Source organism: Doryrhamphus excisus, linkage group LG20, assembly GCF_037039965.1.
Source record: "Doryrhamphus excisus strain RoL-2023G ecotype Guam linkage group LG20, RoL_Dexc_Guam_v1.1, whole genome shotgun sequence".
NCBI lineage: Eukaryota > Metazoa > Chordata > Actinopteri > Syngnathiformes > Syngnathidae > Doryrhamphus > Doryrhamphus excisus.
This window is the reverse complement of record NC_136376.1, coordinates 2,399,870-2,418,131: the sequence shown is the minus strand read 5'-3', so window position 1 is coordinate 2,418,131 and position 18,262 is coordinate 2,399,870. Positions and strand designations below refer to the sequence as shown.

At 39.0% G+C, this 18,262-nt stretch overlaps 1 protein-coding gene across 1 annotated transcript in view; it reads right to left on the bottom strand.

The window, feature by feature from the left end:
- Window positions 1–258: 258 nt before the first annotated feature.
- Window positions 259–18,262, bottom strand: part of LOC131107968 (protein FAM53B-like) — a 39,741-nt gene continuing 21,737 nt past the window's right edge. Inside the window, exons 3-5 of the mRNA XM_058058510.2 lie at window positions 16,863–16,917; window positions 14,044–14,894; window positions 259–2,144 (exon numbers count right to left, since the gene is read on the bottom strand). Of these exons, the coding sequence (XP_057914493.2) occupies window positions 1,809–2,144; window positions 14,044–14,894; window positions 16,863–16,917 (1,242 nt within the window). The 3' untranslated portion in view covers window positions 259–1,808. The remainder of the gene's footprint in view (window positions 2,145–14,043; window positions 14,895–16,862; window positions 16,918–18,262) is intronic.

Sequence of the window (18,262 nt, the reverse complement as noted above, 5' to 3'; positions counted from 1 at the left end):
CCTCCCACATTCCAAAAACATGCTAGGTTAATTGGTGACTCCACATTGTCCATAGGTATGAATGTGTAAACTCCATTTAGTTTTTGACTGTGGAATGAAGCGGATTGAATGTGGATTTACTCAGAGAAAACCCATTTAAGCACATGGAAAACATGTCATCTCCATGCAGATGTCCGACTACTCCAACAAATGTTTTTTTTTTTTTAAAACATTTGTGGTCCAGAACTGCAATTACCGAAGGACACAACCACAAGTGTGTACACAGCCGATGTTTCTTCATTTAATGGAGGAAATGAAACAAGACACGAGGTCGGGAATGGGGGTTTATTTTCATGTCCGTTCGTAAGAAGAAATCCCTCTCGCTCTCGCTCCACAAACAGCTCCATTACAAAAAAAAGTCACTTAGAAAAATAAACATTATCATGTCAGAACTAATAATTTGAGAGAGTCTGTGTGTTTAATTCCAATATACAAATGCATATGAAGAACCTAGAAAAAAAAAGAGGGCGGCTGCATGTGAGGAGAATTAGCCTATGCTTACATGGACAGCAATAATCCAGCCATTTAGCTTATGTCGATTATGGAATATTTTTTTCATATTCTCATGGTGTGCTTACTAATTCTCCATATATGTCACAATAGGTACAACCCTCACATTTCAGCAGGCGTGATTTTATCAAGGGATAATACTATAGAAAGTATATACAATACTACTAGTGGTGGAACGGTCATAGTCTGGGGCTGCATGAGTGCTGCCAATACCAGGGAGTTGCGGTTTGTTGAGGGAAAATTCCAAAAAAATGTGACACACTGTGACACATTTTAAAGCATATATCCCATATTACATTGCATCTGGGCAATGTATTCATTGGGGCGCTGCAATGACGTCAGCTTCCCTCTGGTTTTCGTGCTCCTCTGGTGGACGGAGACAGTATTGCGGCGCTGTACACTGTTTTCTATGCTGCTTGTCTTCCAATAGCTCCTGTCAAATATACTTTATGACTGATATTGGCCCAATATCAATATTTAAATATGGATGCCAAGCCTTTATTTATTTATTTTATTTATTAAGTCCACAGCATTTTAAAGCAGAACATGATCCCGTCTCTTTGGAAATTGGGCCACCGGGCAGTTTCCCAACATAAGGACCCTAAACACACCTCCAGGCTTTGCTAAAGAAGCTCCTCCGGACTTGAACCTGACTGAATATTCTTTTATACAAGGTTACTATTATTATTATTATTATTATTTTTATTTAGTGTTGTCCCTTGAGAAGATATAATGCAACGTCTGCGGAAATGTGAGGGATACGCGCACCGTATATCGAACTATATCGACATTGTTGTGAAGTACTATCTGTGCTAGGACTACGATGGTGTCCAGGTTAAGGCCGTTGGGTTGAACGCCGCACTACCGATGTCCATGTGAACCCAAACAACGTCTTTAAAGCTTATCGAGTCTACATTCAGCAAAGTCAGAGAATAAGGTCAACGGTCGCTTTTTGACAGCGTACTTCCTGTGTCCACCTTGAGCAATACAAAAAAAAAAGGTGATTCTGGACAGGCTGACCACTTCGGAAGACGGCGGGGAATACGTTTTTTTTTTAAGACTAACCCTCATGTTTACACTCCTGAGCAAATCCCGATAAAAAGAACTAAAGTTTGTTGATTCAGATAGTCAGAATGTTCAAGGCACGTACTTGATCCTTTGGAAGTCGCTTTCATTGTCTTTCCAACGTCTTTCCCTTTCAAATTCTTCTCTTCCGTGTCCAATCCAGATATAGTCTTTCGGAATCTCCAAAAATATGTTCAATTTCTCTCAATCTGCTCAAGATCCAGCTCTCCTCCGAGCTGGAAAATGTCCCTCGTTGCGCCGCAGTCGCCCTTCCAGAGGGCGACTTTGCCCTTCACGGGGGACCCGGATGGCGAGCCCACGCTACAAGCCGAGTCGCTGTCCAGTTCCTCATCGGAAGAATCCTCCTCGTCGACCATTGCGTCCTGTCGGGGTCCGCGTCCCAGCTCGGAGACGGCGGTGAATTCTGAGTCCAGTCGGCCGGTGGGCGGGTTCGATACGGGCAGGCTTGATTGGCAGCTGTCAAAGATTGAAAAGCCGGGGCAACTCAAGCTCTGGAAAGTCTGAAGTTGCTGTAAAAGATAGACAAGAGACAACAAGGAAAATAGTCAAAGATCCTCTATATGGCACGAGGGTTCAGCTGTTTTTAATTCAGAAATCAGAAATATTCTGCTGTTTTTAGGAGGTGACTGCAAAAACGGTCGTCAAAGATCCTCTATTTAACAGAAATGATCAGCTGTTTTAACAAAGCTAAGTCACATGATCTTAACAGTGCATGACGTCATCAAGTTCTCCTCCCATTCTGTGTGGAAGTGGTAAGTTTTTGGCTTAAGTTTCGGAGAAGTAAACCATATTTTCTACTATAAGTCACACCTTTTTTTCATAGGTTGGCTGTTCCTGCGACTTATACTCCAGAGCGACTTATAAATGGAAAAAAGTGTTTATGTTCCATAAACACTGGACACCTTTTCTGTTCTGACTTATGTGTGTTTTTTTCTACCTAATTATGCATTTTGGGCCTGGTGCGACTTATGTATGTTTTTTTTTTTACCTAATTATGCATTTTTGGCCTGGTGCGACTTATGTATGTTTTTTTTTTTACCTAATTATGCATTTTTGGCCTGGTGCGACTTATGTATGTTTTTTTCCCACCTAATTATGCATTTTTGGCCTTGTGCGACTTATACTCCGGAGTGACTTATGTATGTTTTTTTTTTTACCTAATTATGCATTTTTGGCCTGGTGCGACTTATGTATGTTTTTTTCCCACCTAATTATGCATTTTTGGCCTTGTGCGACTTATACTCCGGAGTGACTTATGTATGTTTTTTTTTTTACCTAATTATGCATTTTTGGCCTGGTGCGACTTATGTATGTTTTTTTCCCACCTAATTATGCATTTTTGGCCTTGTGCGACTTATACTCCGAAGCAACTTATGTATGTTTTTTCTACCTAATTATGCATTTTTGGCCTTGTGCGACTTATACTCCGAAGCAACTTATGTATGTTTTTTCTACCTAATTATGCATTTTTGGCCTTGTGCGACTTATGTATGTTTTTTTTCTACCTAATTATGCATTTTTGGCCTGGTGCGACTTATGTATGTTTTTTTTTTACCTAATTATGCATTTTTGGCCTGGTGCGACTTATGTATGTTTTTTTCCCACCTAATTATGCATTTTTGGCCTTGTGCGACTTATGTATGTTTTTTTCCCACCTAATTATGCATTTTTGGCCTTGTGCGACTTATACTCCGGAGCAACTTATGTATGTTTTTTTCTACCTAATTATGCATTTTTGACCTTGTGCGACTTATACTCCGGAGTGACTTATGTATGTTTTTTTTTTTTACCTAATTATGCATTTTTGGCCTGGTGCGACTTATGTATGGTTTTTTCCCACCTAATTATGCATTTTTGTCCTTGTGCTACTTATGTATGTTTTTTTTTACCTAATTATGCATTTTTGGCCTGGTGCGACTTATGTATGGTTTTTTTCTACCTAATTATGCATTTTTGGCCTTGTGCGACTTATACTCCAGTGCGACTTATGTATGTTTTTTTTTTATAGTCCAGAAAATACGGTATTAGCGTCTCCCAAGTTTTGAATTGGACATCCCCGGGCGGTACTACTTGGATCGTCAGTCAGTATTCTGGTGTGAGAAAAAGCAGAGGTACTAGACGTACGTTTATTCAAGGGGTAGTATTTCATCTTGAGGTTTTCCTGTAATTGTCAGCTTTTGGTGTTATTAGGTTTCTCTTGAAGCTGCCGAAAAGCTGCTCGCCTCTTGTATTTCATCGAGATGCTCATCGCACATGCAGGCACCACGTGCAAAGAGACGTCATAAAGTACAAAACAAAACCGTGTGATGTCGCAAAAAACGCAAACTTGTATCTTGTTTCTGGTTTTGTCACGGAGGACGATCTGCATGCACCGCTACCGACCCGGGAGCTGGTCTTTCGGAGCCAAAAAAGAAGCCTCCAAACTCCTCCTGTGACAAAAAGCAGGCAACTCATGCACTGTGGTGCAATTCTGTGCAGTGCCGCGAAGGGGTTAATGATCTCAAGAGTTGGCCCAGCAGCAGATGTTGGAGGCATGGAGGTGAATAGAGATGAGGTTTTTGCACTAAAAAGCTTTCCTTTCATGACGGACATCTTGAACGTTTGCTAGCATGCGGCGAGACTGGGAGTGTTTACCGGACTGGGAGCGCTTCAGGTTATCATGAGCGTAGATTGAGGCCTTCACTGGCTGTCACGGGAACGGAAAAGGGGATTTCTACACTGTGTTCAGCCCCCCCCCCCCCCGGTATTACTTGACTACTAATTATCACAGCAGAGGAGAAGGAGGAGACCAAAGGACAGAAGGACAGAAAGGTTTCCGAGTGGGGGAGGTGGAGAGCTCCTTCGTCACAATGTGCTTTCCATAAAACCCACTGGGACTGCCGGGGATTTGGGTGGGTCTGCTGGAAGTTTGAGAGCGAGCGAAAAAGGGGGGTTAGATTTCTACCCAGCTTTTCATACCCACCCGCCCCCCACTCCAACCCACCCAACCATAAACGCACAAAAAAACATACACCACACATGTGCAGGCAATCATTGCATCACGTTGCACACTGTAAACCGACTCGAGTCATTTACACACCAAACTAGTAAACTCTAGTTTATGGTAAGCAGACGTCTTGATTAGGATTAATGTGGATCGAACTTGTAAAGCACAACGCCCGAAGTCATCATAATGTCATTCCTCCTCCCGTAATGATAACTGCCACTTTGCACAATAAATAAAAAAACAGTACGATTAGCGATAAGCAATAAAGTCCCAACCCACCATATGCACACACACAAGGCAGACGTGTCATGTCATAATGTCATCCATCCTCCAGTTATGAACAATAACCGTCAATTTGCACAGCAGAAATACGAAGAAACACAAGAAATAATCCACAAAACCCAATCCACATCCACAATGTCAGAATCTATGCGGCATATACTGTAAATGCACTCGCTCCTCCCTCCAGTTATTAATGATAACGGCCACCTTGCATGAAATAATTCAATAGAAAGACTTGGTGTAATCCACAATGTCAGAATCTATGCGGCATATACTGTAAATGCACTCGCTCCTCCCTCCAGTTATTAATGATAACGGCCACCTTGCATGAAATAATTCAATAGAAAGACTTGGTGTAATCCACAATGTCAGAATCTATGCGTCATATACTGTAAATGCAGTCGCTCCTCCCTCCAGTTATTAATGATAACGGCCACCTTGCATGAAATAATTCAATAGAAAGACTTGATGTAATCCACAAAGTCCAATCCACATCCACAATGTCAGAATCTATGCGGCATATACTGTAAATGCAGTCGCTCCTCCCTCCAGTTATTAATGATAACGGCCACCTTGCATGAAATAATTCAATAGAAAGACTTAATGTAATCCACAAAGTCCAAATCCACATCCACAATGTCAGAATCTATGCGGCATATACTGTAAATGCAGTCGCTCCTCCCTCCAGTTATTAATGATAACGGCCATCTTGCATGAAATAATTCAATAGAACGAATTGATATAGTCCACAAAGTCAAAGCCCACACCACAGGGAACATGTACGCCCATAATGCATGCCCATACAAACAATACACTTCATTCTCCACCGGTTATAAATGATAACTGCCACCTTGCATGAAATAATTCAATAGAAAGAATAGATATAATCCACAAAGTCAAAGCCCACGCCACAAAGAACATGTACGCCCATAATGCATGCCCATACAAACAATACACTTCATTCTCTACCAGTTATTAATGATAACTGCCACCTTGCACAATAGAAATAATCAAAGCCCACGCTAGGCTTTCTCACACACAGGTCGTACAAATAAAGCGGCATGTGTTAAGTATACAAACATGTACCAATACTAGTTTAAATGAGGGGGGCAGTCTTTAAAAGTTTTCCCATATTACATTATTGCATTATTGCATCTGGGCAAAGTATTCATTGGGGTGCTGCAATGACGTCAGCTTCCCTCTGGGCTCTGTGCTCCTCTGGTGGACGGAGACAGCATTGCGGCACTGTTCACTGTTTTCTATGCTGCTTGTCCTCCAATAGCTCCTGTCAAATATACTGTCTTTTTGCCTGATATTGACCTAATATCAATATTTAAATCTGGACGACCCCTAATTAAAAGGCGACTTTCAACATTACCCGTATGAAGCCTTTATTTCTAGCGACGTCCACAGCAACGTCACACCACTGCATGAACATACAACGAGGCTTTTTCAAGCACCGTGACCCGCATGCCACGAGATGCAAATGAGCGCTGGCTTATGTCTGACATGTCGCTTTGAGTGCGTGCCGTCATTCTTTGGTCAGAATGGCGTATGTACACACAGTGGAGCGCTTTGTGGGAGAGCTGGATAGCAGGACAATGACAGGCAATGAGCGAATGCAAATGAAGGCTAAATGGTTTACGGTATAGCAGGAGACCAGCGATTCACCATTCAATAGTTTTCAATGCAACATCTACTGTAGTTTCAACACTTACGCTACCGCTCAAAAGTTTGGGATCACTTGCAGATTTCTTTGTTTACCAAAGAAAAATACATTTTATTCATTTCACAAACAATTTTTTTTCCATTTCACAACAATTAAAATGAATCAGATGATTTTGAAAGAAGGATGTACATTTTTGCATAGAGGCCTACTATCAACAACTGTCAGTCCTCTGCATCAATCTCCTGGTATGGCTGCTAATCCAAGCTAATCATTTTATAAGGCTAATACATTATTAGAAAAGCCATCTAAAAATCTAAAAACTAAAACTAAAATCTCTTACCATGCTGTTAACTACTCCCTTCGAAGAGCAGCACAAACTGGGTCTAACAAGGACACAAAAACGCCTCACAGGTCGTCACCTGGCAGCTGCACTAAATAGTAGCCGTCAAACACCAGTGTCAGTATCAGCAGACTGGCCCAAAAAATTCCCGAGTGATCCCAAATTTTTGAGCAGTTGTGTATATTTCAAGAAATTTCAAGAAAATTTTTGTATATATTTTTTTTATATTTCAACTTTCTTTGTAAATAATCGTCATAAATTTTCTTCTCAGATATTATGATTTCATTCCTACAATATTATAACTTCCACAAATTGCATAATTACTTAATGTTTTAAAATATTAAAATCATTTTTCAATGAGTTAAACTTTCTTGTTGTACATTTTATTCTCGTAATTATCAATTTGATCCCGACTTCAGGATGAAATTTCCAAGTGATCCCAAACTTTGGAGTGGTAGTGTATATTTCTGGAAATTTCAAGAAACTTTTTGTATATTGCAACTTTCTTTGTAAATAATCGTCACAAATTTTATTTTCGGCTATTATGACTTCATTTCTACAATATTATAACTTCCACAATTTGCAACTTTATTTTGTGTTTGTTTCTTAAAATATTATGATGTTAATGAAAAACTTTATTATTCATATTTAAATATATTTTTTAATGTTTTTATATTTAATATATCTTTAATATTTCATCTCTATGTCACTAATTTATTCTCGTAAAATAAGAACTTTTTCTTGATATTTTGACTTAATGTTTTGAAATATTTTAAAATTTTCCAACTAGTTCAACTTTCTTGTGGTACATTTTCTTCTCGTAATTATCAATTTATTCCCATAATAGTTTTACTTTATTCTCCGAAAGTTATGACTTTGTTATGACAATATTATGACAGTGTATCAACAGTGAAGCGGCGACTTTGGAGCGGTAGTGTATATTTCAAGAAATTTCAAGAAAATTTTTGTATATATTTTTTTATATTTCAACTTTCTTTGTAAATAATCGTCATAAATTTTCTTTTCGGATATTATGACTTAATTTCTACAATATTATAACTTCCACAAATTGCAACTTTATTTTGTGATTTTTTTTAAATATTATGATATTAATAAGAAACTTTAATATTTATATTTAAATATTTTTATATTTAATATATCTCATATCTCGTATTTCAACTCTGTCACTAATTTATTCTCATATAATGAGAACTTTTTCTTCATATTTTGACTAAATGTTTTGAAATATTTAAAAATTTTCCAAATAGTTCAACTTTCTTGTGGTACAATTATCAATTTATTCCCATAATCGTTTTACTTTATTCTCCTAAAGTTATGACTTTGTTATGACAATATTATGACCGTGTCAGTATCAACAGTGAAGCGGCGACTTCAGGATACTGGACTTCATAGCAGGACTGCCGAGAAAAATCCATATCTCAGACTGGCCCAAAAAAATTCCCAAGTGATCCCAAACTTTTGAGCGGTAGTGTACGTAATCCTAGGATTATTAGGGCATAAGAACAAACGGGTTTTACTACGTTGAATCGATGAATGTCTTCAAATGAGGTCAAAAGCAGATATTCAAGTAAACAACATTCTGTGACTAAATGCTCCAAGGAAAACCCACAAGCAGTCCTCGGACTATAAAACAAAGGAGGGCAAGACATGCAAACAAGCAAGCAAGCCAGGAAGGAATCTTTAACTCATTCCTGACAGGCAGACTACACAGTCGCACACCTCCGCCATCAATCATTGGTCTTCACTGTACCGAAAAACACAGACGATCTGTCATGTTAAAGAGATAACACGCTTTACGCCGCGACGACGACAAGTCGCGGCTCGTTGTCAAAAGCACGTGGTGGGACGGTGCGCCGGGTGCGCCGAGACGTTTCCCACGCGCCCGCCGACGCTTGACGCTCAGCTATGATCGCCATGTCTGTCATCCCAGGAATGGAGAGCGATGGCGAGCGGAGGGTGACGGTATTAATAGAGAGGAAATAACAAGCTATGCTAACCTTTACATGAACACAACCAAAGCCAAAGACAACCTGCAGTTTTTCATTCAGGTCTGCAGTCTTAAATCATTCTGGAATGATGGTCCTTTCAGTCAGTCTCAGCTTTCCACGGCCTCGACGGGGAGGAAAAAACACAATAGCGAGCCAAGGTGCAAGGGATACAAATAACACCGTGGACAGGGGAGTGAGCTCGAGCGATTATTCGAGGAATGCGACGGACGAGCTATCACTGGCGAGCATGATATACGGTATCTTGCCCAAGGGACTACACCCCCAGAAATGAGACTCGGATATGCTTCAGTGGTTCTCAACTGGTGGTTGGAAGTGACATTATTTGTATGCATGCCGTTATCATGTTTGTCCTCATTTCCTTGATAAAATGCTTTAATAAATTCCTTTAATTATGTTTAAATAATTCAACTCATGTTTAAAAAAAAATGCATGTGATTTAGAAAAATCCAATACATTTGCATGGTTTCACTGAAATTAAAGTCGAAAAACATCTAAATAAAACCAAAAAAACAAAATAAAAATTGCCATAAACTGTTAAAAAAATTAAAAAAAAAAACAATAAACATGACTTCAATAAAATTGTGTAAATTTATTAAAATAAATGAAAATTAAAAAGGTAAATAAGTGTTAATATGAATGAAATAAACATTAAAAATAAAAAAGGGCAACTACTAAAAATGTAATAAAAATAAAATAAATAAACATTAAAAATGACTTCAATAAAAGTGTAAAAAAACATGACTGAAATCTGTTAAAATGAATAAAATAAACATTAAAAATGTCTTCAATAAAAGTGTAAAAAAATAAACATGATTGAAATAAGTGTTAATATGAGTAAAATAAACATTAAAATGACTTCAATAAAAGTGTAAAAAATAAACATGACTGAAATAAGTGTTAAAATGAATAAAATCAACCTTAAAAATGACTTCATTAAAAATGTAAAACAATAAACATTACTGAAATAAGTGTTAAAATGAATAAAATAACATCAAAAATGACTAAAAAATAGTAGGTTGTGACTTAATGAAAATGCGGCTCTCAAGTTGAGACCATTTGAGAAGTCCTTCCTCATAGCAGGGATTCTCAACTAGTGGGTCGGGACCCGAAAGTGGATCACATTGTAAACATTCATTCATTTTCTACCGCTTATCCTCACGGGGGTCGCGGGGGTGCTGGAGCCTATCCCAGCTGTCTTCATGCTAGAGGCGGGGTACACCCTGGAACTGGTGGCCAGCCAATCACAGGGCACATATAGACAAACAACCATTCACACTCACATTCATACCTATGGACAATTTGGAGTAATAAAGATAGAAGATGGATCGGAGCAGGAGGGGATAGAAAAGAAAATTTAAAAAATTCATTCATTTTCTACCACTTATCGTCACGAGGGTCGCGGGGGTGCTGGAGCCTATCCCAGCTATCTTCGGGCAAGAGGCGCCCGAGTGACTGGTTGCCGAAATGTAAGGGGTGTACTCTTTTCCACGATCACCTTGACTGAAGCGATGCACCCGAATGCACCACCGGTACGATACTGCGCACGTGCAATAAAGTATCAAACACAAACACCGGAATAGAACCGACATCTCTGTCTGCTAATCCCCTAGAAATCTATGGAAGAATGGCCTAGTAGCGTGTGACGCAGAGGAGCATTCCTGCGAGCAGAGGTAACGTCAAACTGACGACTGGATGTGTTGACGTGCGCCCGTTTCCCCCGCCTAGCAGCTGGCATGATTATTAGAGGAAACACTGCTGGATCAGCCGTGTTGATCCATCTCCTGCTGGCTAGCATGGTCCTGAGGGCGACACAAATCTTTGGGAAAGGAAAAGGGACGGTGACGGAATAAGCTGATGCTATTTTCTATTCGGAGACCAGGAAATGGACAATACTGGATATCAGGAGTACTATGAAAGTACCAAACTGTAGTACAGTTTGTATCTTACTGGCTGTCCACTATATAGTCATTTGGTATACACTACCGCTCAAAAGTTTGGGATCACTTGCAAATTTGTTTTTGTTTACCAAAGAAAAACACATTTTCATGCATTTCGCAAAAAATTTTATCCATTTCACAAACAATTAAAATGAATCAGATGATTTTCAAAGAAGGATCTACATTTTTGCATAGAGGCCTACTATCAACAACTGCATCAAAACCCATTAAAAAAATCTAAAAACTAAAATCTCTTACCATAATGTTAACTACTCCCTTCAGAGGGCAGCACAATCTGGGTCTAACAAGGACACAAAAACGATGCACAACTGTGCAAGAAGACAAATATCCGAGAGTGTGTAGTTTTTATCCATTTCCCAAACAATTAATATGAATCAGATGATTTTCAAAGAAGGATGTACATTTTTGCATAGAGGCCTACTATCAACAACTGTCAGTCCTCTGCATCAATCTCCTGGTATGGCTGCTAATCCAAGTTCATCATTTTATAAGGCTAATAGATTATTAGAAAAGCCATCTAAAAATCTAAAAACTACAACTAAAATCCCTGCTGCATGCTGTTAACTACTCCCTTCAGAGAGCAGCACAAACTGAGTCTAACAAGGACACAAAAACGCTGCACAACTGTGCAAGAAGACAAAATATCTGAGAGTGTGTAGTTTAAGACAAAGACGCCTCACAGGTCGTCACCTGGCAGGTTTGTTTACCAAAGAAGAACACATTTTTGTGCATTTCACAAACAATTTTTTCCATTTCACAAACATTTTTATCCATTTCCCAAACAATTAAAATGAATCAGATGATTTTCAAAGAAGGAGGTACATTTTTGCGTAGAGGCCTACTATCAACAACTGTCTCAAGGCTAATAGATTATTAGAAAAGCCGTCTAAAAATCCTAACTGAACCTAAAATCTCTTACCATGCTGTTAACTACTCCCTTCAGAGAGCAGCACAAACTGGGTCTAACAAGGACACAAAAACGCTGCACAAATGTGCAAGAGGACAAATATCTGCACTAAATATGTACTAAATAGTAGCAGTCAAACACCAGTGTCAGTATCAACAGTGAAGCGGCGACTTCAGGATGCTGGACTTCATAGCAGGACTGCCAAGAAAAATCCAGATCTCAGACTGGCCCAAAAAATTTCCAAATGATCCCAAACTTTTGAGCGGTAGTGTATGTAGCTTGTTAAAGATAAGTATCTCTCTAGCCATTAGACATTAAAGCAACGTTGACTACATACTATTAAAGTACTCCTTGAGCTCTATTTGTGTATTTAGAGCTCATTTAAAATGTTTGGCTGTTCCACTGATTGCCAAGGATTAACTTAACATATGTTGTTTCTTTGTACAATCACCTGTTTTTTTCTCACTGCGGCTTCATGATAAAAGCCAGATCGGTGCAGGAAATGACAAAGAGGGCGGGAATCGCACTCGATAAGCTCGACCTTTTTTGGATTGGCCGTTTACCCAACGTCATTTCAGTCAATGAAAAGTAAAACCCAAGCCTGGCTTTTATCGAGTGTGGCGTTAGGCAGCATGACTGAACATGAGGCATGTTTCTTGAGCAAGCACCACTCCCCTCCGCTCAGTTCTCTAGATTTTGCTCGGACAACCGGATTGACACCGGATTCTCCACATGACAGGAACGGAGCCAGAGGCTACGGAGAGAAGGTTTTAAAAGGATCACGATTTTTAATCATGTTCTAAGAGTAATATGTGTCCTTCATGGCTGGTTCTGAGCACCTGAGACGAGGTCCTCCATACAGGCGTAATGTGTGTATATGTGTGTAGTTCGTGTAGTGTGTGTGTGTAGCGAAGCAGGCTAGCATGATGTTGCTACCTCACTTAGCAATGCCTTAGTGTCCTTAATGACATATTGTGTCATGACCATGTAACCAAGGCAACCAATCGTCCTCTACAATATAGACCCTTCGTTATTTATTATTTATTCTTTTAATTCTTCTATTTATTCTTTATTTATTCTTCTAATTTCTATATTTTCTACTGTCATACTGTCTTGCACTGAAAATGGAGCTGCTGAAATGTCATTGTACTATATGTAAAATGACAATAAAGCACAAACTGGGTCTAACAAGTACACAAAAACGCTGCACAACTGTGCAAGAAGACAAATATCTAAAAATATCTAAAATCTAAAATCTCTTACCATGCTCTTAACTACTTCCTTTAGAGAGCAGCACAAGCTGGGTCTAACAAGGACACAAAAACGCTGCACAACTGTGCAAGAAGACAAATATCTAAAAATATCTAAAAACAAAAATCTCTTACCAGGCTGTTAACTACTTCCTTCAGAGAGCAGCACAAACTGGGTCTAACGAGGACACAAAAACGCTGCACAACTGTGCAATAAGACAAATATCCACAACAACAACAACTTTTCCGATTGTTCCTTAATCCGTTCCAGGGTCAAACTGTCACCAGACTACACATTGACTGCGTTTCACACAGAATAAGTGGGATATTGTAGTGACGACATATCATTCAAAGTATAAAATACTTACACTACCACTCAAAAGTTTGGGATCACTTGCAAATTTCTTTGTTTTCCAAATAAAAACATATTTTCATGCATTTCACAAACAATTTTTTTCCATTTCACAAACATTTTTATCCATTTCACAAACAGTTAAAATGAATCAGATGATTTTCAAAGAACGATTTACATTTTTGCATAGAGGCCTACTATCAACAACTGTCAGTCCTCTAAAACTAAAATCTCTTACCATGCTGTTAACTACTCCCTTCAGAGAGCAGCACAAACCGGGTCTAACAAGGACACAAAAACGCCGCACAACTGTGCAAGAAGACAAATATCTGAAAGTGTGTAGTTTAAGACAAAGACGCTTCACAAGTCGTCACCTGGCAGCTGGACCAAAAAATTCCCAAGTGATCCCAAACTTTTGAGCGGTAGTGTATGTGAAACATGGCTTCCATTACACCGTACAAGTGCGGAGTTAGTCGTTGTTAAAAAGTGGAGAAAATGCACAAGACCGCTCGGAGCAATTCCATTGTTTTTACATCTACTTTCACCTAAGTGTTAAAAATAGCTTCAGCGTCAGAACTCCACCAAAGTTTGCACGTAGGCGTTTGCCCGTGCATGTTCCACAATTCCAACTCACCTGAGTCATCTTGGCCAAGTCCAAGGAGGGCCGCTGCTCCTGGGCGTCCTCCGGTCTCCTCCGCTTCATCCCGATCTTTTTGTCATTCAGCACACAAGGCTGAGACCTGCTCCGGGAGAGGCACCCCTTCCCATCGCTTCTCTGGACGGATCGCCGCCCCAGTTCTGGGGTGGAGTCCGGAGAGCTGGACTCTGAAGCTTCTTCCCTCTGGAGTTCCGGAAGGCTGATCCTCTCGTGGGAGAGGGAGAGGGGTCTGAGGAGGTGGGAGGACTGCGCGGGGTGCGAGGGTGGAGAAATGGGGGACACCGGGGAGGCAGTGAAGTGAGGGTGGACAGGGAGTCGCTGGCTGAAGAAAGGCAGGTCCAAAGGTCCGTCCGTGGGGTTGCTGGTGCGTGAAGGAAAAGTGAAGCTGGAGCTACGCTGCATGATGGGGAAGTGGCCGCCGGAGAACCCTCCGCCACCAGCACGGACGCTCCCGCCGCTGTGGCACCTCCGTTTCTCCACCGCTGTCCACACTCGAGAGCCCTGAGGCCGCCACGAAGAGCGAAAGCCGCCAAATTCGTCTGAGAAGGACAAAGAGCGACACTGCCGCTTGCTGGGGGGCGCCGCGGGGGCTTGGCTGGCGGCGGCGGTAGTGGTGTAGTGTGAAGTGGCAGAAGAGGCGGTGGTGTGGGCTTTGGTCATGGTGGCATCACCCAAGTTGAGATCTCTTATCAGGCTGGTGATGGCGGTGGCGGGGCCCGGCTCCTTGGCCCAGGGGCGGCTGCCCGGCTCGGGCATCACATCCCATAGGCTCTCCAGGCTGGTGCCCGACTGGAAGCTTCGACCCGGGTTCAGCCATCTGTCTGCCTCTGCAAAAAATGATAAGTGTGTAAAAAGTTGCTCAAACACTTCGTGTTCAAGGTCATTTTTTACGAAATGCTGTGTTGGCGCTTTGAAAAGAAACAATCCTGTTTCCATGACGATGTCCAACCGGTCATACGGGCTCCTATGGCTGCTCTAACAGCTAAAAAAAAATTGTCCGCTTTGAGCTAGGCTGTAGACAGCAAAGTATTTGATACTCAACAGCGCCTCCGCTGGTTGCAACCAAAAGCGTTACAATAAAAGTGTTTATTAAATTCAATTTATTTGAAATTATTAAAATAAATGAAAATAAAAATGGCTTAAAAATGTAAAAAAAATAAACATGACTGAAATAAGTGTTAAAATGAATAAAATAAACATTAAAAATGACATCAATAAAAATGTAAAAAATAAACATGACTGAAATAAGTGTTAAAAATGAATAAAATAAACATTAAAAATGACTTCAATAAAATTGTACAAATAAAAAAATAAACATGACTGAAATAAGTGTTAAAATTAATAAAATAAACATTAAACATGACTTAAATAAAAATGTAAAAAATAAACATGACTGAAATAAGTGTTAAAATGAATAAAATAAACATTAAAAATGACTTCAATAAAAATGTAAAAAATAAACATGACTGAAATAAGTGTTTAAATGAATAAAATAAACATTAAAAATTACTTCAATAAAAGTGTAAAAAAAAAATAAACATGACTTCAATAAAAGTGTAAAAAAATAAACATGACTGAAATAAGTGTTAAAAATGAATAAAATAAACATTAAAAATGACTTCAATAAAATTGTAAAAAAAATAAACATGACTGAAATAAGTGTTTAAAGGAATAAAATAAACATTAAAAATGACTTCAATAAAAGTGTAAAAAATAAACATGACTGAAATAAGTGTTTAAATAAATAAAAACAACACTAAAAATGACTCAATAAAAATGTAAAAAAAATTAAACATGACTGAAATAAGTGTTAAAATGAATACAATAAACATTAGAAAAGACTTCAATAAAAATGTGAAAAATTAAACATGAGTGGAATAAGTGTTTCAGCAGACTAAAATATGAAAAAATCGCTAATTAATAGCAACGTGCATGTACTTAACAAATCATCATAACCCCCAAAATGTTAAATCTAACAATTTGCAAGAATCCGATCCCGGAAACTAAATCTATAAAAACGAGCGAGTATTCAAACACGGTATTCATCGAGCATTTCAAGACACGGTTCAATGAGCGGAATGATTTGCCACCTGTCGCCACTTCTGCATCCCCTTTTTTTCCACCCTAATCCCGCCTCCCCCCACCCCCTCCTCGTATCGTGTTCTCTGACGCCAACACACCAGTTGCTTTGAAACAGACGTTGTACTGTACGCACGGCTGCTACACGAATGACCCGACAGGAATGCCGAGAAAACAACTTGACAAAAGGCCCGACTTCAAAACGGGTGTCTTTTGAAAAGCAAAAAGAAAGAGTAAAAGGTTTGAATGAAAGAGACATGTACTGCACACACCCCTCCCTGTAATGTCAACAAGTACAACTTGTAAAAAGAAGAGGACAAAAATGGGAGTTTTTAATTGACGTCGGCGCGTTTACTGGTAACCTCCCATGAGAGCGGCGCGTAACGTAACGTGGAAGCAGGTGCACCCTGAAACACGAGAGAGGAGTGGCGAAAGAAGGAGAAGTGAGAGACAACAGTGAGGATGTTGAGGCAATATTACGTAACATTATTATTCCTCCATAGAGCACTCATTGAATTGAAATACTTTTATAATTCACCATTTTTACACCAGAAAATACACAAATCCGCTTCTCCTAAAGTGAAAAGCATCATGGATCCCATTTAAGAAAAGCTTAACACGCAACACTGGGATATTATTCCCTTCATGTTTGCATCCACGACGGTGGCCAAAAGGTGCACAGCAATACGGTCCTCCATAAACGTGAAGTAACTCACCAGCAGTTCCACAAGAGAAGAGGGTCGTCCCTCTGCTCATGGTGTGGAGCTCACGCTGAAAAGAAGTGACAAAAATCCATGTCACGGAAAATGAAAAATTGCCATTGCTTTGCAGGGGATAAATTCTGTTTTCATTTGTCTCATATTTAAAACAAAACAGTCAATTGTGGTCATCACGTATGGTAATAGTAATGGTAATGGTAATGGTAATGGTAATAGTAATGGTAATGGTAATGGTAATGGTTTAATTTCATTTGAACATGCGACAGATTACAATTGAATGCATCACATAATCAGTTCACAGTTCCACATGTCCAAAAGGAGTAGGAAGAATCAGTAACTGTTACATTTGTTCACTTCCTGCTTTCCTACCTTGTGCGACTTATACTCCGGAGCGACTTATAGTCCAGAAAATACGGTAATCGTCATACATTTTTTATTCAGATATTATGTCTTAATTCCTACAATATTATAACTTCCACAAATTGCAACTTTATCTTGTGTTTGTTTCTTAATATACTATGATGTTAATAAAAAAAAATTTGATTTAATATTTCAACTCTACGTCACAAATTTATTCTCGTAAAATAAGAACTTTTTTTTGATATTTTGAAATATTTTAAAAATTTTCCAACTAGTTCAACTGTCTTTTTCTTCTCATAATTATCATTTTATTCCCATAATAGTTTTACTTTATTCTCCTCAAGTTATGACTTTTTCCGCAACCTAATTTTCCAAAAATGACAACTTTCGTTTTTGTTTTGTTTCTTTCTAATAATATTATGACTTTAAAAAAACTTTTTTTCTTTAATATTTCAACTTCATGCTACTTGTTAATTTTCCTCAAACCGTCAAATTAGTAACATTTTTCTCTGGATATTTTGACTTTATTCTTGTAGAATTACTGCAGATTTTCCAGTTACATTATAACTTTAGACTGTTCCGCGGGGCAATATAAAAACAGCAGTGGGTTAAAAAATGACCCCTGGCACCACTACTGTATAGACATAATGATATATTTTACAAATGACATTATAAATGACGTATATTTTACATGTAGAATAATGCACATTGACACATGGTCAATAGACTAAGCCTACAGATGATGTGTATTTGTTATGAATGTATGTCAAGCTCATACTCAAACATACTCGGGAGTGCATTTATGCTCAAGGTTTAACTGAGTTCATACTCTCGGTATAACAGGGTGGTGGCTCTTCTTTGCACACGAGGGACAAAGACGAAAATGCGGCGGAAAATTACAGTGACTCACGTGGAGCTTCGGACCACCGCGGCAACAACAAAAGCAAATACAGTGTATTGTATTGTTTGGGTGTAATCCAATGAAATCATATGTTTAGATGGCAAACCTGCAGATAATATAAGCATTGAAGAGTACG